The sequence below is a fragment of the Telopea speciosissima genome, chromosome 1 (assembly GCF_018873765.1).
Source record: "Telopea speciosissima isolate NSW1024214 ecotype Mountain lineage chromosome 1, Tspe_v1, whole genome shotgun sequence".
In the NCBI taxonomy this organism is placed as follows: Eukaryota; Viridiplantae; Streptophyta; class Magnoliopsida; order Proteales; family Proteaceae; genus Telopea; species Telopea speciosissima.
Genome location: NC_057916.1, coordinates 31107945 through 31128058, shown reverse-complemented (window position 1 = coordinate 31128058; position 20114 = coordinate 31107945). Strand labels below are relative to the sequence as shown.

The 20114-nt window shown below is 38.4% G+C and overlaps 1 protein-coding gene across 2 annotated transcripts in view; it reads right to left on the bottom strand.

The window, feature by feature from the left end:
* Nucleotides 1–16322, bottom strand: part of LOC122661845 (TNF receptor-associated factor homolog 1b-like) — a 33866-nt gene extending 17544 nt beyond the window's left edge. The window contains exons 1-6 of one of the 2 annotated variants that reach the window (XM_043857364.1): nt 16120–16322; nt 15166–15387; nt 8018–8129; nt 1620–1708; nt 1453–1521; nt 1201–1330 (exon numbers count right to left, since the gene is read on the bottom strand). In XM_043857364.1, coding sequence (XP_043713299.1) covers nt 1201–1330; nt 1453–1521; nt 1620–1708; nt 8018–8129; nt 15166–15343 — 578 coding nt within the window. In that variant the 5' untranslated portion in view covers nt 15344–15387; nt 16120–16322. The remainder of the gene's footprint in view (nt 1–1200; nt 1331–1452; nt 1522–1619; nt 1709–8017; nt 8130–15165; nt 15388–16119) is intronic. The other variant, XM_043857355.1, reaches the window with a different exon arrangement.
* Between the last annotated feature and the right edge of the window lie 3792 nt (nt 16323–20114).

Here is a 20114-nt window from a genome sequence, read left to right as displayed (position 1 = left end):
TCCCATATCTCTTCATCCCCCTTTTCTTGTTTAGACCTTAGTTTTCCCTACCTTGTTTTGCTGGATCCATGTAGCCGACCCCATTAAGTTGGGACAAGGCTGAGTTTGTAGTTGTTGCATATGTGCTAGCAGGAGCTAGGTTTGGTAGTGTAGAATTGTGCACTTCACAAAAAAAGTTGTTTAGAGAGTGGTAGTTTATTTAGCCAAGGTTTGAGGTTTCCACAATCCACAGTACAGATCATTTCAACCCTGTATAAATCAAAATATTTCATCGAAATGGTCAAAATGTGGAAAATTTTTGGGCAATGAAGAGAAACAAAGTAAAATCAGGGAAATACTAAATGAAACTTTAAGAGATATTTATTTAAGCATAAATACACATGTATGAATGATTAGATGTTGGAGGAGGGAAAAAACACTGAGAGTGGTAGTTTGGTTTTGCACCTTATTTTGTTAGTGTAAGCATTCAAACATTGCTCAAATCTAGGGAAAAAAATAATCCAAGATAAGTTTTAGGGATTCTCCTCTTTCTTGAAGTTTCAACCCAAAGTCTCTTTGAATCACCAAAGGTTTGTAAGCTTTTTTACAAATCTGTGGTGTTCTAACAATTTCGACTCATTTCCACAATTTTGACAATTATCGACTCATTTCACAAATTTTGACTCGTTTTTCGACTAAAAAAATTGGTATTAAAATGAAAGAATGTAATAGTTCACCGAAAATTTTTATATATTGTTCATGTTATTTCGCTCATTTCAAGGAAAATTGTATTATTTATATTCTGCATGTGCTTTCGTTTAGAGGTCCAGAGAAACCAAAATATTTCGCCAAATTATGATGATTTAAATTTTGAAATTTTCGAAAATCAATCAGTAGCAAACTCATACAAAACCAAGACATAAGCTATGGTAAATGGCTATCATGATGGATGGATACAAAGGCAGGTGCCAGAATATTAGAAAATACAAGCTTTCAGACTTGATGAATACCCAAAAAAATGATTTAGGATTTGAGGGTTATACAGCAATTTTTTATTTGAGAATGCTTAAAGTTTCTAGTGTGCATCTATAAATTTAGTAGATGTTATTAAAGAAACCTAATTGTTCCTAATTGTGCATAACAAGATTACTCGCATTGTCTTTACATTGAAATATCAACAAAATGGATAAAAATCAGCCAACCATTGAATTTTTAAAGTACCTAATAACTTGGACTTGAGCCTTTATAACAAGAGTGTCACCAACAATAAAACCATCTTGAACCTTTGACAACTCCATAAACTTTTTCCACCCCCAATCATGCTCTTTCTTCCAGAACCGGTGCAATGTATCTGCATACTTCCATCAGCAACATTAGCATCAAAACCATTTTTGGACCCCCACGTGCAAGTGCGCGTGCAGCAGGAGAAGGAAAGGGATGAAGCTACACTAACTAAAACAAGAAGAAACAGACCCGAGTACTTAGATTTCTTTGGCTCTTTATTCACCACAGCTATTGTAAACTGAGCAAAATGACTCCATCCTGTTGTAGGAACAGAAGAGAAGTTATACAAGATCAGCTATAAAAGACAAATAATAGTTGATAACCTAGAATTATAGAAGTCAAAAATTATATCAAACCTGGGAGAAGCTTATCATGATTAGCTACACAAAGAAACAAAGAAAGATGGTTGCAAACATCGCACCCTTGTGGGTAGATCAAAATATACCTGCAAACACAATTTTTAGAGATTCGATCAATATTGAAAAATGAAGCAATCTTTGCATGCAATTAACTGTTACCCTCAGACAAGATATATACATGCATACTCAATAGCCTCAACACAGGAATGAGAATCTTTAAAATCAAATGACCAGTGGATCGAAAAAATTAAAGCTGCTCTTTCTTTTCTGCATAAAGTTCGGCTCTATAATGTTATAGTCTGTGGACTCAGAAGTGTCATGTATTGACATAGACATGGTGAAAACATGTCCACCGAACGAAAATCTAGGGATAGGAAAAAAATGTACCATACAAACAAAACTATATAATTTAATTAATCAAATAAAGTAATGCAAGAAAAGCATGCTTGGGTTGTCATTGTATTCTTTATTATTTTTTATTTGAATCGCTTCACTTGGTTATAGAGTTCCCAAGAATTATGACATCATTTTCATGGTAAATGACACAACTTACTATATGATATATGACATTATAACCCTTAAATGCTTCAGCAAACTTCATATCAGATGATGACTACTATGTATTATATTAAAAAAAAGAGCCAACAAAATGTAACGCTCTTTTCTTCACCACGACAAGGGGGTTCATGACAGGAAGAGTTAGAAGATAATTGTAACACAGAAAAAAATATGTTAATGGTAAGAAGGGAAGTTCCAGTCCAAGTACTTCATATCCTCCTTGTTTATTTTTCTTCTTCTTCTCCATCCTCCTACCCTATGTCTTCTTCAACGTCATATCCAAGTATCCAACCATGCCTGCAGTCTGCAGATGTGTCCACAAATATGCCCGCATCAGAATGTAGATCCCCTACACTTAGGCTCTTTTCTGCAAATCATAATTATAATTAAGAAATAAGAATTGTGACACCCATTCTCAAGGCTCTTGGACACTTCAAATCAGGAGACGGAATGGAGTGAGACACTTCACGTTCAACCACCAAAAGGCATACCCAAGTCACATCCTCACTGTATCCAGATTGTAAAAAAAGGGCGTACCCAGTGCACGAGGCTCCTGCCACTGCGGGGTCTGGGGAGGGTTATAATGTACGCAGCCTTACCCCTGCTTTCTAAAACAGGCTGTTTCCAGACTCGAACCACTTGGTCACAATGGAGCAACCTTACCGTTGCACTTGGTCATTGTATCCAGATGTCTATAAGATTAATGAGAAAAACAAAAAGGGGAGTACAAAGCACTACAAGCCACAATAATGATCACATAGTCTCCATGGTATCTGATGTAGTTAAGATTGTCCAGGGCCAATCGGACCTTAGAAGACTTCATTGAGGCCCATAGTTGGGTTTATGGACCTTGGGCTTCTTATTTTTGTAATGGGCTCTTTTACAAGCCTATATTTAGGGTCTTAAGTCTTAAAACTGTACTTGGGATTAAGTATATAGATAAGATTGTGTGGGTGCCATGTGTGGTCATGTAAATTTAGTCTAGAAAGAGTCCTTTTTAGTTAAATCAAGTATTTGGGTTAGATTAGGAGACTTAAATAGTTAGAACTCTATTCTCAGCCTATTTACTTTATTCAGTGTGTTTAGGAGTGATTAAAAGTCCTTTTATGAGTCAACTTAGGAATTTTAGAAGATTTTTATGTATGTTATACAACCCCCATCAGTTGGAGATGATTCGAGTAAAGAATGAGTTTTTTAAAGAGTTTTGAATCGATTAAGCTTGGCATACGGGATCGGTATTCCAGAAATGATTTCTTCTCTTCTGTTCCATTCTCTCCCCCCCCCCCCCTCTCTCTCTCTCTCTCTCTCTCTCTCTCTCTCTCACATATCCTTGCAATTCCGCTTCTTCCCCTCATCCTTGCAATTCTTTTTCTTCCCTATCCTTGCGGCTCCATTGCTAGCAGTCTATTTCCTTCTATCTTAAAAGAAAACCCACCATAGCAGATCATCTGATCGATCTGCATTCGTATCATTTACCCAACACTACAGTAAGGGCAATTATTGATTCTAAATTATGATAAATTGAGATATTTCTCATATATGCATTCTTCTTAAAGTGATCCCATGAATATTGCTTACACACAATTTGCTTGTGACCACATTACACATTTGTATCCAAACCTCCTGATGCAGATCGAACCAGCCCAAGTATTGGGCCAGTTTTGGACCAGGAAACACTGTTCATGTGAACAGTATCAGCCCTTAGAGGAGCCAGCTGGCCTTTGACCAGTCAAGCTGCCTTTTATATTTTAGAAACTTAGTTGCTTTAGTTAGATTCTATTTTCAGTCTTTTATATGTTAGGAACTTAGTTGCCTTAGTTTCTATTTTCAGTTTAGTTTCTATTTTCAAAATTAGAAGTTAGTACTTCCTATTTCGTAATTGGTAGTTAGTTTCTATTTTTGACATTAGAAAGTCTTCACATCAACCTAGTTGTTGATAGTGCTATGTAACCTCATACAAAGATTATAAATAAAAGCCAAGGGGGGTGGCCTAAGAGCTACACAGTTTAGTTTTGAAAGCAATATTTGTTTTGCTGCTGCTGTTGAGCTCTACATGTGTTTGCCTTGTCAGTAATCTCCAGTGACTCCTTGCATCTGTTAAGATCGGGAGGTTCTTCTTCAATCAATCTTCAAGCTGCTACTGTTTTGAAGATCAGTTTTTTTTCAAGTAATTTACAGATTTCTGTAATTACCTTCTTCTTCTCATCCTTCAACCAAGCTCAATTGCTGCTGCCCAGATCTTCAATCCCTTGGTAACCCCATATGACCTGCAGATCACCTTCCACAAGAAATCTCCCTAAACCCATCAAACTCCACTTTCCCAGCCTGCAGTCCAAATCAGCAGAGACAACTGCCCTGCTGCAGATCTGTTTGCCTAATCCCTTGACCTCCCTGTCATTCCAGACCTATTCCCTCACCTTACCTTTACCTTAAGCCTATCCATTAATCCACCAGTCCAATCCAACCTTAACTCTTATCGAACTGAGCCCTTTTTCCAGATTTCAGATCCTGTTTTGGGACTGGTTGAATCTTCATTCCTGTCCTACATTAAGTGGTATCAAAGCCATGGATCACCATGGCAATCCAGTGCTGAATCCAGATCTGCCACCCCAACCTGATCCCCTTGCTGCCATCATGGAGATGCTCTAGAAGCTTTCGACAGATCAGAAATCTATCAATGATAGATTACAAGTTATGGAACAACGGCAGACTACACCTCTTAGGGACAGCAACATTCCCTTAGAAGAGGATAGATTCCAAGTCAATTCTGAAATACATGGAACCCTGGGAAGGACTAGAAATCACAAGAATAGATCCAGGGAATACAGAGATCACCCCAGGAATCACAGAGAATATAGCGATCATAGAGATAGGCGCAGACATGACAGAGATGGATACAGAGAAGACAGGGATGGAATTAGAGAAGACCCTCAAAGACCTAATTTTGAGGAGTACTTGAGATCCTACTTCACTACAAATGAAGCTACCAACCAAAGATACGACACCCAGAAGGTAAAACTTGAGCTGAAAGAGTTCGATGGGAACCATGATCCACAAGTATTCTATGACCGGTTTGCTGCCCTTGATGATTATTTTGATTGGTATGACTTGCCTGAAGACAGGAAGATGAGATTGGCACATACCAAGCTAGTTGGCCCTACCCAAGAATGGTGGAGAAATGCAAAGAGAGACATGGAACTTGATGGCCATGCACCTACTACATGGGAAGATATGAGATATGATTTGAAGGAGAAATATCTGCCCAGACACTACAGAGCTCAATTGCAGGATCAGTTCAACTCCCTACGCCAAGGGACTATGACTGTATTTGAGTACATGCAGAAGTTTGATGCTCTTTCTTCTCGTACTGGAACTACAGAGAGTACCACTCAAATGCTACCTCGGTTTCGACTGGGATTGAGGGCTGATATTACCAAGGCCATTGGAGTAGTTGATGTTAGAGATGTCCGGGACTGTTTTGAGAAGGCATTGAAGGCTGAAGAATTATTGGCTGCCAATAGAAAGTTTGACTCCTCTATTGTCGACACCAATAAAGTTTTTCCAGCACCCAAGTCTACTTCTAATGGTTACACTCGAGTTGGAAATTCTGCTGCTGGTTCTACTAGAACAAGCTATTTTGTCGGTAGTTCTTCCCGCCCTACAGCTCCTCCACGTGTTGATCATAAGGGTAAAGCCCCCATGGACATAGTGATCCTCACAAGTGTTTCCACTGCAATAAGATTGGACACTATGCCAGGGAGTGCCCACAAAAGCATAAGCCTATTAATGTAGCTGAAAAAGAAGAGAAAACCTCTTATGATGAACAGGGTTTGCATGTGTATCCCCCATCCGATGATGAAGTGGCTGGTTACTATGAAGATTTGGGTGATGATATTCGAGTTATTCATGTTCTTACTCAAGTATGGATGGCTGAAACAGTAGAAGATGAAAAGTTGATTGCCAGCATTCCAAAGGAAAACAATGACCTTCAAGATGTTGTTCTTGAAAAGGTGGAGCTTGTGTCTCAAATGTTCGATGAGAAGGTTGCTAACATTGAAGACGCTATGGACAGGACATTCACAGTTGTTGTTGATTCAAAAAACGAACACATAGAGTTTGTTATGCCACCATGGTTCTTCGAAGAGAAAGCTCCACGCCTTGAAGATTTTATACCCAATGTCCCTGCCTCACCAGAATTCTGTTTGGGGATGGTCAAAGCTACTGATCACATGTTGATTCCCCTCATCATTGCAAAATTCGAGGACGAATTTCTTCAAGCTGGGGAGAGCTGATGCCAATTGAACCAGCCCAAGTATTGAGCCAGTTTTGGACCAGGAAACACTGTTCACGTGAACAGTGTCACAGCCCTTAAAGGAGCCAGCTGGCCTTTGACCAGTCAAGCTGCCTTTTATATTTTAGAAACTTAGTTGCATTAGTTAGTTTCTATTTTCAGTCTTTTATATTTTAGAAACTTAGTTGCTTTAGTTAGTTTCTATTTTCAGTTTAGTTTCTATTTTCATAATTAGAAGTTAGTACTTTCTATTTTGTAATTGGTAGTTAATTTCTATTTTTGAAATTAGAAAGTCTTCACATCAACCTCGTTGTTGATAGTGCTATGTAACCTCATTCAAAGATTATAAATAAAAGCCAAAGGGGGGGCCTAAGAGCTACAGTGTCACAGCCCTTAAAGGAGCCAGCTGGCCTTTGACCAGTCAAGCTGCCTTTTATATTTTAGAAACTTAGTTGCTTTAGTTAGTTTCTATTTCAGTTTAGTTTCTATTTTCATAATTAGAAGTTAGTACTTTCTATTTTGTAATTGGTAGTTAGTTTCTATTTTTGAAATTAAAAAGTCTTCACATTAACCTAGTTGTTGATAGTGCTATGTAACCTCATTCAAAGATTATAAATAAAAGCCAAGGGGGGGCCTAAGAGCTACACAGTTTAGTTTTGAAGAACATATTTGTTTTGCTGCTGCTGTTGAGCTCTACATGAGTTTGTCTTGTGAGTAACATCAGGTGCATGGCTAGTGGATCTCCAATGACTCCTTGCATCTGTTCAAATCGGGAGATACATTCTTCAATCAATATTCAAGCTGCTACTGTTTTGAACATCAGTTTTTTTTCAAGTAATTTACAGATTTCTGTAATTACCTTCTTCTTCTCATCCTTCAACCAAGCTCCACTGCTGCTGCCCAGACCTTCATTCCCAGGTTACCTTCTATTTTTGACTAACCTTCTAATTCCATTCCCTCTCTCTCCTGCCCTATCCAGCCATTAGTTTTCTTCAAGCTTTTCAGCAAACCTTTCCCCCTCTAAGACCTCCACTCAATCCCCTTGTTAGCCCCATCTGACCTGCAGGTCACCATCCACAAGAAATCTCCCTAAACCCATCAAACCCCACTTTCCCAGCCTGCAGTCCAAATCGGCAGAGATAACTGCCCTGCTGCAGATCTGTTTGCCTAATCCCTTGACCTCGCTATCATTCCAGACCTATTCCCTCACCTTACCTTTACCTTAAGCCTATCCATTAATCCAACAGTCCAATCCAACCTTAACCCTGTCGAACTGAGCCCTTTTTCCTGATTTCAGATCCTGTTTTGGAACTGGTTGAATCTTCATTCCTGTCCTACATTCACTCCATTACACAAATTGACCTGATCAAAGATACAAAAAACCAATAGCCCCACATGCAAAGGTGTGAGGAACTAGCTGTCATAACCATAAGACATAAAAATTATTCATTGGGGGGAGGAAAGGAAATGAATTAATGAAGGCAATATAAAACTTACAAGATAACATAAGCATGAAATAAACAAGACACAGAACAAAACCCCATACCATTTGTAACCGCCAACCTCGAATGCATTACTCCGAAGTTCTCTTTTGTTAATCTGTGAAAAGTTCTCTATCTTCCATGTAAATTTTCCATATAGCTCAGATGGTTTTAGCCCTATATATACATGTAACCGAAATCAACTCAGCAAACATTCCATCCAAATGATAGTTTGAATAATTTGATGAAAAAGCAGCAGAGCTGAAGCTAAAATCTGTCTTTCCTTGGATAAGAAACTAAGTAATAGTTTAAACAACATCCCAGCCTAGGTTATATTGAAAGTACTAGTTTAAACAAATCTGTCTTTCCTTGGATAAGAAACTAGGTACTAGTTTAAACAACATCCCAGCCTAGAGGTATAGTCAGCAGAAAGAAGAAGGCTATCTATCCATTAGTTGTCATCTCCTACTAGTCGCCATCTCCATCCCCCCACCTCCTCAATGACCGATCCCAAATTCCTCCCAAAGTCTGATTTCCTTACCTATCCCCCAAAAATGACCCCCCTCTTGCAATATTCTGTACTTGTTATGGGTAAGAGAAATTAAACATTTTTGCAAGAAATAAAAAGTAAGGGTATAACTAAGACACAAAATCCAAGTGAATTTTCCAAATAGGCACAGAATTTGTCCTCTGGTAATTCTCTAACTAAGAAGTCATGACATAACTTTTACCATAGACATGGGACGCTGATATATATTATTATAGCCTCCCATTTAACAGCCCGGGCTTTTGGGATAAGCGTTTGTACAGTTGTGTTAAAAACGGGGAGCCTAAGCCCCATTCAGTCTGAAGCCTGAAGCAGTCTGTCTAAAAGCAAACTAACCACATAAAACTTAGGTGCCTTTCTGACCTTTTTCATCATTAACCTTCAATACTTGGTAAACCTTTAAAGGAACCTAAAATAACTAACATTGTCTCATATCCCACAAAAATTACTGAAATGCATAAAGATCTTGACAAAAAAAAAATACCAAAAATCTTAGGGGTTCCAAAAGATACAAATAAAAATGAAGTAACCATATCCAAGGCCAAATGAATGTAATTTTCCACAATGTTCACAAACTGAATGTTGATGGATGCATCAAGGCATAAAACCATTTCAAGATAAATTTCAACAAGGTCACTTTCCTTTCAACATTATGTTCCATCTTGCTCTAGTTGTCCAAGCTAACATTTCTTCTTTCTTTTATCAACAGGAATCAGTAAATAGATTTGTATTCATTATATCTGAAACCATGCAAGTACTGAATTGCATGCATATCATCATCACTTGTACAGCATTTACTCCTGCGCATTCACCTAAAGAAAAAGGCAGACCCTGGTTTTCCCACATAATATTAATCAACCTAGCACCAAAGGGTTCCCTAACAACCACACAGAATGTTTTTGAAACAAAATTTAATTTAGGAGACGATAGACAACATTCTAACAGATTTTTAGCAAACCTCAAGCTCAGTATCACTTTTTTCTTTCCAAATTCACCAATGATTGTGTGCCACTATCCAAGCAGATTTTTGGTATACCTCAAGATATATCATCAAAAGCACTTTCTTATTTCATTGCAAATTCACCAGGAATTGTGTCTGGAATCATTCTCCTAGTACTGTATAGCAGGCCCATTTGTAAATAATGTCATATAATTTGGTGTCACCAACTCAATAAAAAGACTTGAATAATAGCACCATTTCATTCTGGCCACTGCATAATGAACAAGACGAGGGTTCACCTTCTGCTTCTGCCCCTCGAATCTCATAGAAATATCAAATGGTGTCCTCTCCCCTGTAAGTGATCCAAGGGTGGCTAGAGTGATAGGAAGTCCTCCAAATATAAGGTAGTCTTAAAGACCATTTAATATGCACTCATAATGTTACTAGATTATAACATCCACCTTGCACCGTCCATCCATGTTCCTATGCCATCCAGATCTTTTGACTGAAGGTTCACACTGAGTAAAGAATTTGAAACCATCCTCCCATTGTCACAGGAGAAATGTTATCACATTATCAACTGCTAGTGGACATAAACTTAAATAGAAGCCTTTAAGCTTCCTCCCTTTTCCACCCATGAATCTTCCACTTTCTCAACTTCTCTATTCTCCCTCTCGCCCACTACTCATATCATTTATGAAGGGACGTGATGCAGATCTGCAGACCTATCGCAGGAGAACCAAGAAAGGCTAGGACCAGTGTATCCCAACACCAATTGTCCAATAGTGTTCAGTCCTTTTATTTTCTGGTTTTAAGTATGTTCTTTATGTTTAAGTTAAGTTTGTTTTGTTTTAAGTTAGACCTGGTCGAACCAGTAGTTTGTTTTGGGTCAATTTAAGTTAGATATTTATTTATTGTTTTAAGTCTTTTAATTTGGGTCCATGTCCTTCTAAAAGCCAGGAAGACTTTCAAAAGGAATTAGGGGTTGTAATTAGAGTCAGCTAGGGGATTCCCAGACCAACTCTAACTCTGCTTTATGGTTTAAATAAAAGGAAAGTGTGGGCTCCACATACCCAAGATTTGATTTTGGAAAAAAAGATGCTGCTGCTTGCTCCTTTGCGTGGAGAGCTCCCCTTGTGTGAAGGCTTGACTGGTGATTAATCCAGCCATACCTTGCGGTGGGAAGCCTGCGTGCTATTTCCTTATTCTTTCTTCCGTACTGTTTCTATTGATTCCTCACTGCAATTCTGCCATTACTGCTGCCTGTGTTTCTTCAATCCTGTCTCTACAGGAATTGCTAATTTCAAAGGTAGTTCCTTATCTGATTTAGGATCTGTTCTCAGATATCTTCAACTGAAATTATTATCTTACATAATCTGTTCTTGGATCTAAATTCTGTTGGCTGAATAGTGAAGTCCTACTTCAAGTAGGATTGGTTCTAGGTTCTCAATTGCTGAAATCGATACCTGTTTTGTGGATCAGATTCTTCTGGTTTTAATTGCATAACATCAACATAGAGTTGGGTTTAATATTCTGCAATTTGATCATTCACTAGAATTTTATTTTGCCAGTTTTGCCCTTCCCTAGTGGTACTAGGATTCCTACATAAAGTCAGATTAATCCGTTGGATCAGTCTGCAATTTTCAGTGAAGACTTCCCTTCCTGATAAGAGAACTCAACCTGAATCTTGGGTCCATCTGATGGCTGGATTTGATAATACGAGTTTTCTCCTATCGCTGGAATTTTGTTTGGTTTTTATATTCTGTTTAGTACTGTTTTAACCCATTAAATCAGTATTACATTAGGATATCCTCATTGTGACCAAGTGGTCACGGGTTCGAGTCTGGAAGTGGAAACAGCCTCTCTGTGAAAGCAGGGGTAAGGCTGCGTACATTATGACCCTCCCCAGACCCCACAGTGGAGGGAGCCTCGTGCACTGGGTACGCCCTTTTTTTTACATTAGGATGTCCTCATATTGTTTCATAACATATTCCACACACACAATCCATAACTTGAGATCACCTTCCTAGAGTCTCAACCTGAAAACCCACCCCAATTTTGTGTTCTACCACAGCACTCCAATAGGCATCTAACAGCTTAATCTTCACAATTATTCATTCATTTCTTATCAAAACTGTCAGTCAACAGCACGAACGGCCGAACATCAAACATCCAATCTTCCCAGCCTAGAGACAGATAGACAATTGACTAGTAGAACTTTCACTCGACCATTACTCCCCTACAAAATCGAAATGAAAAATCCACCACTTACAATTGTTTTTTACCACGATACACAGACCTTAGTATTGACATAAGGTACATTTTGTAAACCCATATTGCCGAAAAGAAAATAGAAAATAGATATCTTCTTCCAACCCACAAGTCTCCTCTTCTCCAAGACCAAATTGCAGATTTTTACCTAGACCCAAGGTTTACATTTATTACGATCCCACATATGAAAATAAAATACAAGGGCCCATTGCCTAAGGAAGCTAATCTTCACAATAGGCATGAGAAGAACCCAAAAAGAAATCTCCACCCCTTTTTACTTTCTGGAGATGGTAACTGGGGGAAGCAAACGTTTGTTTCTTTCTCACTGCGCCCTCCCTTCCCCACTCTTTAGCAACAGTATTGGTTGAGACACTCTGCAATCAGCATAAGTGCTTTCTCACACGGTACCAAACATGACAAGACCCATTGAATCACTCCATAAAAACCCAAAAGTGTACCCTTGAGCCTTGAACCCACCACATGTGATCAAAGACAACACAAGAAGGGGAAAACGAAAATAGCTAAACCCTGGAAGCAATTCGAATGCAATAGAAGCCACCAGATAATTAAATAAGCAAAACTCTAGTATGGAAATATTACTCCTACCTAAAGAATGGGCTAACATCCCGATGTATGTATCAAAAGGAATAAAAGCAAACGAAAAACTTAGGGCAACAAAATTGCACATCAATCCACTTACAAGTAATAATCTTTGTAACCATGGAACGTTTCTTCCTCTTTCTTTTTGTAACCATGGAACCATGGAAGACTGATTTCACACCGCCATTTCTGGATGACGATCTTGAAAGCAACCTAAGCAGCTTCTCTTCTTCTGAAGATTTTGGGATCTGGGTATCTAAATCAGCCCTCCATCCTCCAATTCAAACGTCATGATTCCATTTTTCTCTTAATTTATTTTCCACCTCCCAAGCCCCAAATTCTAATTCCAAATCGGACCTACCTTCTTCCTCATCCAAAATCTTAGAAAGCCTCACCGAAGAGTAGAAAGCCATCTAGAGTTATCAGACTGTAGAACAAATCAACGACTGCGCGCGAGTGGCCTTGGCAAACAAGAGGCACCGCCACCTTCTTCTTATCAAGCCAAAGAACTCCAAACTAACCAGTTCTGATGTAAAATCACTAAAGGATGAGCAACACTAATTCCTATTCAAATTAGTTCAACAACTCAGTGCCTTAACCATAAGATAGCTCCGATAATCCACGCAAAGATATCAATCAAACCATACATGATCTAGTCAAGTTGTTAGATAGTAACAAATAATTGTTTTTTAAAAAACAAAAAATTTGGAGATTCTGAAAGCAGAAACCCTAAATTTTGGTGAACCAGATCAAAGTATCAAAACGGAAAGAAGTTTTTTATACAAAGAAATGGAGAAATGGCGGCATTTAACACACGAGTGGGAAACGCTCGTCTTTGCAGGATACTACACCCCTAACCCTCTGCTGGAAAAACAAACCCAAAAAAGAGAAGAAAAAACTCTGCAGACCTAGAACTCTGGTTTCGGTCCACTTTTCTGTTGCTTTATGTTTATCTGAAATCCAATCTTCTTTCCTGATCTTTTCTTCTATCCTACCTCTTATTCTTACACAATCTGTCTAGCATATTCTGTCCAGAATTTAAATATCTTATACTCCTAGTAAACCAGAATCACATCCCTCTGTATTCAATTAGTTTTAATCTTAAAATCTCATGAATCTTGTGGACTTACCAGCTGGTCCCCAGTGAACCGGAAGGTCAAAGAGTCCCTATCAAGCACTTGACCAGGTAAGATAAGAAAATTGAGTGATAGCGAGGGAGGTAGGGGTGAATTGCGGTGGTGGGAAGGGGTTGCAGGGGAGGGGGGAAGGGATGAGGGAGCGGTTTCGGCTACGGATTGGTTCTGGTCCGGCCTCTAGGGCTTTGGAGAGAAGAGTGATGTTGCATCTGAAGCTGTGGAAGCGAAACGAGAACTCGAGAAGGATGAGGAGGTGGGTTTTGGAGAGAAGAGTGTTGTTGCATCTCATCTGGGTTCAAGGTTTGCAGAAGGAAGAAGAAGAAGAAAGGGCAAGGCTGCGTTGAATTGTCCTTTATAAGTAAGGGCATTTTGGTCACAGCAGGTTAATTACTAACACCGTTAACGGCCTAGTGCTAAGTGAAGCCCAGTTTCAAAAGTAGGGGAGGTCTGAGTAGTTGTCAGAAGCATAGGGGAGGTTCCCTGAATTGTCAGAAAGGTCAGGGGAAGTCTAAGTAATTTGCTCTAACCTTTTTCATTTTTTAAATAATCCCACCACAGTGCATTACATTATTGTGACGTGAATTAAGCCCATAAATAACTGAGTGGCAAAATCAAATATAATAAACCAGAATCTATGAAGAAGAGAACCGAGAGAAAGGAAGAGAGAGAAACGATGGGAGAAAAGGGGAGAGCAAATCCTAGCCTCCTAAGCCACGACGGGATTCAGTTGTTCTATCATGGTCTAGTCTCACTACATCTATTGCATTACGAAACTTAATCTTAGTAGGAAACCTACTATGAGTCAAAGTCTACTTACAAACAAATATCAAGTAAATAATTAAATAACAAACAAAAAAGATAACTCAACATCAAACTCCCCTCTCTCTCACGATTTAACAAGGAACAAGACCTCTCACGGTACATTTCAACACTCCTCAAGTTGGAGTATATATATCAAAGACTCCAACTTGGAACAACAAGAATAGATATTAACAGCAGAACCTGTCTTGAACAGATAACCATATGTAGAAGCCAGTAGTTAGCAACAGCACCTTCGAGTCGCAATACAATCATAAGCACAACAGCCATCAGCACAGCAATAGAAAACCTTGTTCCCATGATCATTTTAGCTTACTTGACATGCACAAAGAGCTAAAATTACAATGGCACTTGAGCATATTTTAAAGACCATATGTATTGTTCACAGAGTTAATAAACACATCTCATTTGAACTTTTTCATACAGTCGTGCCCCCATGTGACGATGGCTGGGCACTTGTTACTGTTAGTCACCTATACGTCTACCAACAACCTTCTCCAGCAAAGCAGCCAAACAGTCAGGCATTGCCTAGATTACTAATACTTCACCAAGTACCGCGAATAAGAGACAAGTTCACAGAATCTATTCACTCTCTTAAGAAAAATAGAAGAAAAACAAACACAATTCACCACGTCCTGTTAAACTTCTTACTGATCAGACACTCCGTGATACCGAGAGGCAATCAGATTGTATCGTGACTAGATGTTTGAAAACCAACCACAAGCGTATCCTGCCCCCAACCAGGCAAAAAAAAAACAGAGGTTGACTTTGTAGATATTGTAAGCAATAGGTAAAACACCCAGTTGCAAGTTGTGACACAATTGTCAGGCAAACACAATAGAGGTTAAAAGATAAAGAGAGGGAAACGCGAAGAGCAATCGAGACATTAAAGGAGCATACCACAATCATCGTCGTCGTCAGTGTCCCAGTAAGGGGGTGAAGTAGACGGGGTTCCATTTTCAACCTGCTCAGAGGACCGCCATTCTGCCAGAGCTTCCCCAGATTGGCAACGCTGCCCACTTGAAATCCCCTCCGAAGACCTTCCAGCCCCATATTCTTCGCTCACACTCCCAGCCATGACCCACTCGAAAAATTATCCCTTGGCAATCTTTCACCTGCGCCCTCCAGGAACTAATAATTAAGACTACCAACGGCAATAGCAACTTCAAAAACACCAAACTACATACAAAGAAAAATTGTTAAAAAACTACTCGGTCTCTTTAGAGACCATCTTCATAATTCACAAAATACATGAAATAGAAGTATCACCAATATGTCCATCCTCTCAGTTGGGTGAAACGCAACTAAGGCGGAAAATAAGCGCTCGAAAAGATACTCCCAATCGGTAGAAACGGTAGACACCACACATGTTCTTTTTTCAATTAAAATTATCTCAGAGTCCAGAAAATAAACCATCTCAAACATTCCCCATTAACAGATTCAAAGGCCAAAATTAGGAAAAGTAAAACAAAGAAACATTCTTGAGCGGGAAAAACCTCGAGCCCATTCGTTAAAACTCCCAGAAGTCAGAACCGGCAGTCCACATGCACAGAACGTATTCAGCCAAATACTTAATTCATTGAAATCTACCTCGAGAATGAAAACCATAAAGGGATAACAAGAAAATTTTGCAAAACCTATAGACTCTTACATCCATTAATTCCATGCAACCCCAATCCAATAGGCCCTAAATCCCTCCGCCAGGAAAAAAAAAAAGAACATAATCGAATAGGAAATCCCCTAAACCCTAACCAAAACCCAATCGATACAAACGGAGAGAGATGAATCTACAGATGATAACGATATTTGAATCGAGGGAGAAAACATATGCTCTGTCGAAACAAAATCCCATACCTGTAATGCAGAACAGAGCTTGTTACTATCGAACCGAAGCCGTTTTCTCCCCTTGTCAGGCGAGAAAACAGAGAAGGGAGAAACGATTTGGGTCGGAAGGGCAGCAGAGCGAAGGCGAAAAATAATAAGAAAAACTAATAGTAATAACTCAATAAGAGATATGGAAAGTTGGAAACAAGGGCTCTCTCTCTCTCTCTCTCTCTCTCTCCTCCGATACAAAATATAGGCTAATCAGCAAACAAATATAAATTGGGGTAGTTTTAGTGTTACATTGCCGTGTGAAGTTTCTAAAAGTCACAAGACAGATAGAATTGTCTATTCTTGTTTTTTTCCCCTTTTTTTTTTTTTTTTTTTTCCCCTCCAAGTCGAGAGAGTGCACACTTTTGTCCATGGGACTGGTACACGTGGATAAATTTACACAAGATACATGACAATGCAATAGGATAATTTTTTCATGAAATTAATTTTTTTTAAAAGCTAATTAAATTAGACTCTAAAATTTTAAAATATGATTAATTTATATTATTCCTCTCCAATGGTAGAATAAACACATCATCGATAACATAAATGCCTTGTGAGTATTGACTCTTCTACATACATACATGTTGGGTGATGGTGGAAGAACATATGGTGGTCCCCAAACTTTTGTATTTTTATAATCTATGTTTTTTAAAGAGAAAATGAAAAAATAGGATGATTAAACCAATCAATTTGAAAGAATCATGGGAATGAATGAAATGGTTGATAGGTATTTAATAAAAAGGTCTATCTGACTAAGTTACAAATGTTGTCACCTACTTTACAATGCCCCTACTTTTACTAAGATTATAGGTGAACACAAGGGTAACTATATCATTTGGAATTTTAAGATTTAAATTACCATGTAAGCATTACGAGATGTTGATAAGGGTATTCTGTAACTTCATCAACATTAGGGATTTCTTTCTTCAATTTTTTTCTACTTTCCTCATTCCTCTCCAAATCTCAGCACTGCTAGTGTGGATGTTTGACACATGGCAGCTCAGACATCCAACGATCTGAGCTCTACATTGTCAATGAGCTCGAACCGTTGGATGTCTGAGTTGTCACGTGTCGGACATCCACACTAGCACTGCCGCACTGTCGAGCTAGAGGGAATTGGAGAGGATAATTTTTCGAAGCCCGATTGATATGTGGAGAAATTTTTGAGTTGTAAAAAATTAAATGATTTTAAAAATGTTAATTGATCCAAATCAAGAATCTAAATGTTAAAATATTATGATTGAATCAAATCCCTTCAAATGTTTTATTTATTTATTTTTTTTGTTTTGTAGTTGTTGATTGTTTGTTATTAAATCAAGTTATATTATGATGTTTGCCATGATTTAAATTTGTTTATGGACGACCATGATGAAAATCAAATGTAAGAGCAAATAGCCAACACTCACCACGTTGGCATTGCTAGATGCTCTGCTACAAAGCAAGCTCTCCTACATAAGCTCAATGTTTGAATCATATGATTTCAATTAAAATCATTTTGATAGATTCACAAAATTAGGGCTATTATGTTAATTTCATTGTCGCTTGTTAACGTGTTTGGGATACCCTTAAATATCAGTTTTAAACATTATGAGTAATAATTGTATATACTTTGAAATCAAGGAATCTCATGTGTATCGTACCAATAAAATTTAGTGAGATGGTAGCAAAAGAATAGACCCGTTGCTAAGTTTGACAAAATAAATCCTACTTGTAAATTGACACACAAGTAGGCATCTCCATACATTTTTTACCTATTAAATAACATCTTAATTTGAATTTTATATTTGAAAAAATGTAGACCAATATACGGTTAAAAATATAAAAAAATAAGAGTAAATATTATGAACGGTCATACACATGAATAATCAACAACCAATTAGCTTACTACTTGAAACTCACCAAAGCATCTTAAGTATGGCCAATCTATTAGGGGTACGATCTATCCATGCAGGTCGAAGTCAGTCAACACATCATTCGTAGCCAAGATGACACACTCTAATTGCAAATGTTTTGCCAATCTTGACACCATGTATATTGTACCACCTCTTTGCCCCGAAAAATTGGACCGAATGGACTAAAATTAACAAATCAAAATTTACTACATTCAATCACCCAAAACCTTTGAGGGTTGGTAGAGATCTCGCCGAGGGAAAATTGTATCCTGATCTGGGTAAATATCACCCACACATGAATGGGTGACACTTGTCCAGAATCTCCCTTGGTTTCCTAGATATGTCAAGTCCCCCATTATACCAGGATTGTTCTTCTTCCTCGCCGAGCAGTTCCACCTAAGTGTATCAAAATAGAACCGAAACCGAACGTTTACGATCAAACCGAACCGCACCATATAAAACCGGCATGATTCTGAATTCATAGGTTCTATTACCAGTTCGGTTCGATTCAAAACCGAAAAACTGTCGGTTAACCGAATAGAAACCGGGTAGAAAACAAAGATTAAGAATATTTTTATTCGTAAATTATAGATCACCCCCTGATTTTTGAAAAAACTCAAATTACCCCCTCTACAGTAACGGTGTTAGTTTGCTGTTAGTTATTGGTGTGAAAGGACTATTTTACCCTTGTACTAAAACATTATAATTAAATTTACAATACTACCCTTCATCTTCAACCTAAAATACCTACCCCTTTCTCCAACTCCGATGGCAGCACTGCCACCGCCGTCGCTGCCTCTGCTTCGCCCTAGCCCTATGGTCCATTCGATAGGGACGACAGTGTGACCACTACCATTGGACCTGCTAAGTATCCAACGTTCTTCATTTCAGCTTTGTTCAGCTATTACCAGAGATTCAGTCTTGAGCAGAGACCAAGCCTCACACTACTAAATCCGTTTCTCCTCCTTCTCTGTAACTTTTTAAGTATACACCCTGGATTCTTCAATTGTTACATTCGCTTTATCATTTTCATTTTTCATTTTTTTCCCACTGTTTCCTGGTTCTGTGTTACTTGTCTATTTCTGGGTTGCAATTAAAGCTTCCGTTTCTAGGTTCATTTTCATTCAGTTTTTGCCTTTTGGGTTTGATCGATCATGGCTGGAAAAAAAGAGGAGAGGAGACGAAGTCTGCTGAGAAATAAGGTTGGTAGACATTTGAGAGACAAAAAGGGTTGAAAAGGGGCAGTGGGTTTTCCTAGGAAGTTGCAGTATAGATTGAAAACGGATTCATGGAGAGAGGCTAGTAGACATTTGGGAGACAAAAAGGGTTGGACAGGGGCAATGGGTTTTTCTGAGAAGTTGCAGTGGAGATAGAAAAAGATTCATGGAGAGAGAGAGACCTAAGAATCGAAACAAAGAAGCGAAGCAAACTGAGAAGATTTATGCTAAGCACTCTAACCTGATTAAGACGAGTCAAAGGTCTTGGGGGGTGAAAGAACCAGCAAGACCGAAGCCTACCTGGACGGCTGGACCTGCTGTTTCAACCTCTGACCAATCTGTTGCTTCAAACTCCAACCGTTGAAATCGCTTAAGTCCCTCTTAGTTCCTTAAGAAGAAGAAGAGTGATGGTGCTTTTTTAATAATCTTTGATTTTTCCTTCATTTACCCTAACCGAAACCCTCTTCTATTTCCCATCTTATCTCAATTCTTGGAACAACCGAACTCATCTTCTTCCATTTTTTTCTATTTCTATTGCCTACTTTCAAACCCCTTTTTCTATATTCCTAACACTTGCCTCCCACTAACCTAGAATCCTATTATCCATCTCTCTTCCCATCCATTTATTTTTGTTTTCTTCTTATCCCACCTTGTTTGAGTTAAAATAAAACCGCAAGTGTACGGGTCAATCATAGCTACGGGTCGATCACGAGGAGATATACGCCACTCTATTTAACTAACTTAAAAGTAATGCAAAGTGAACCAAATTAAAGTGTTAAATTAAACTAATTAAACTAACGAAAATCCATGCATCCTAACTCATAAGCATCTAACAAAATTAAAGGATTAAATCGGCGTCCTAACA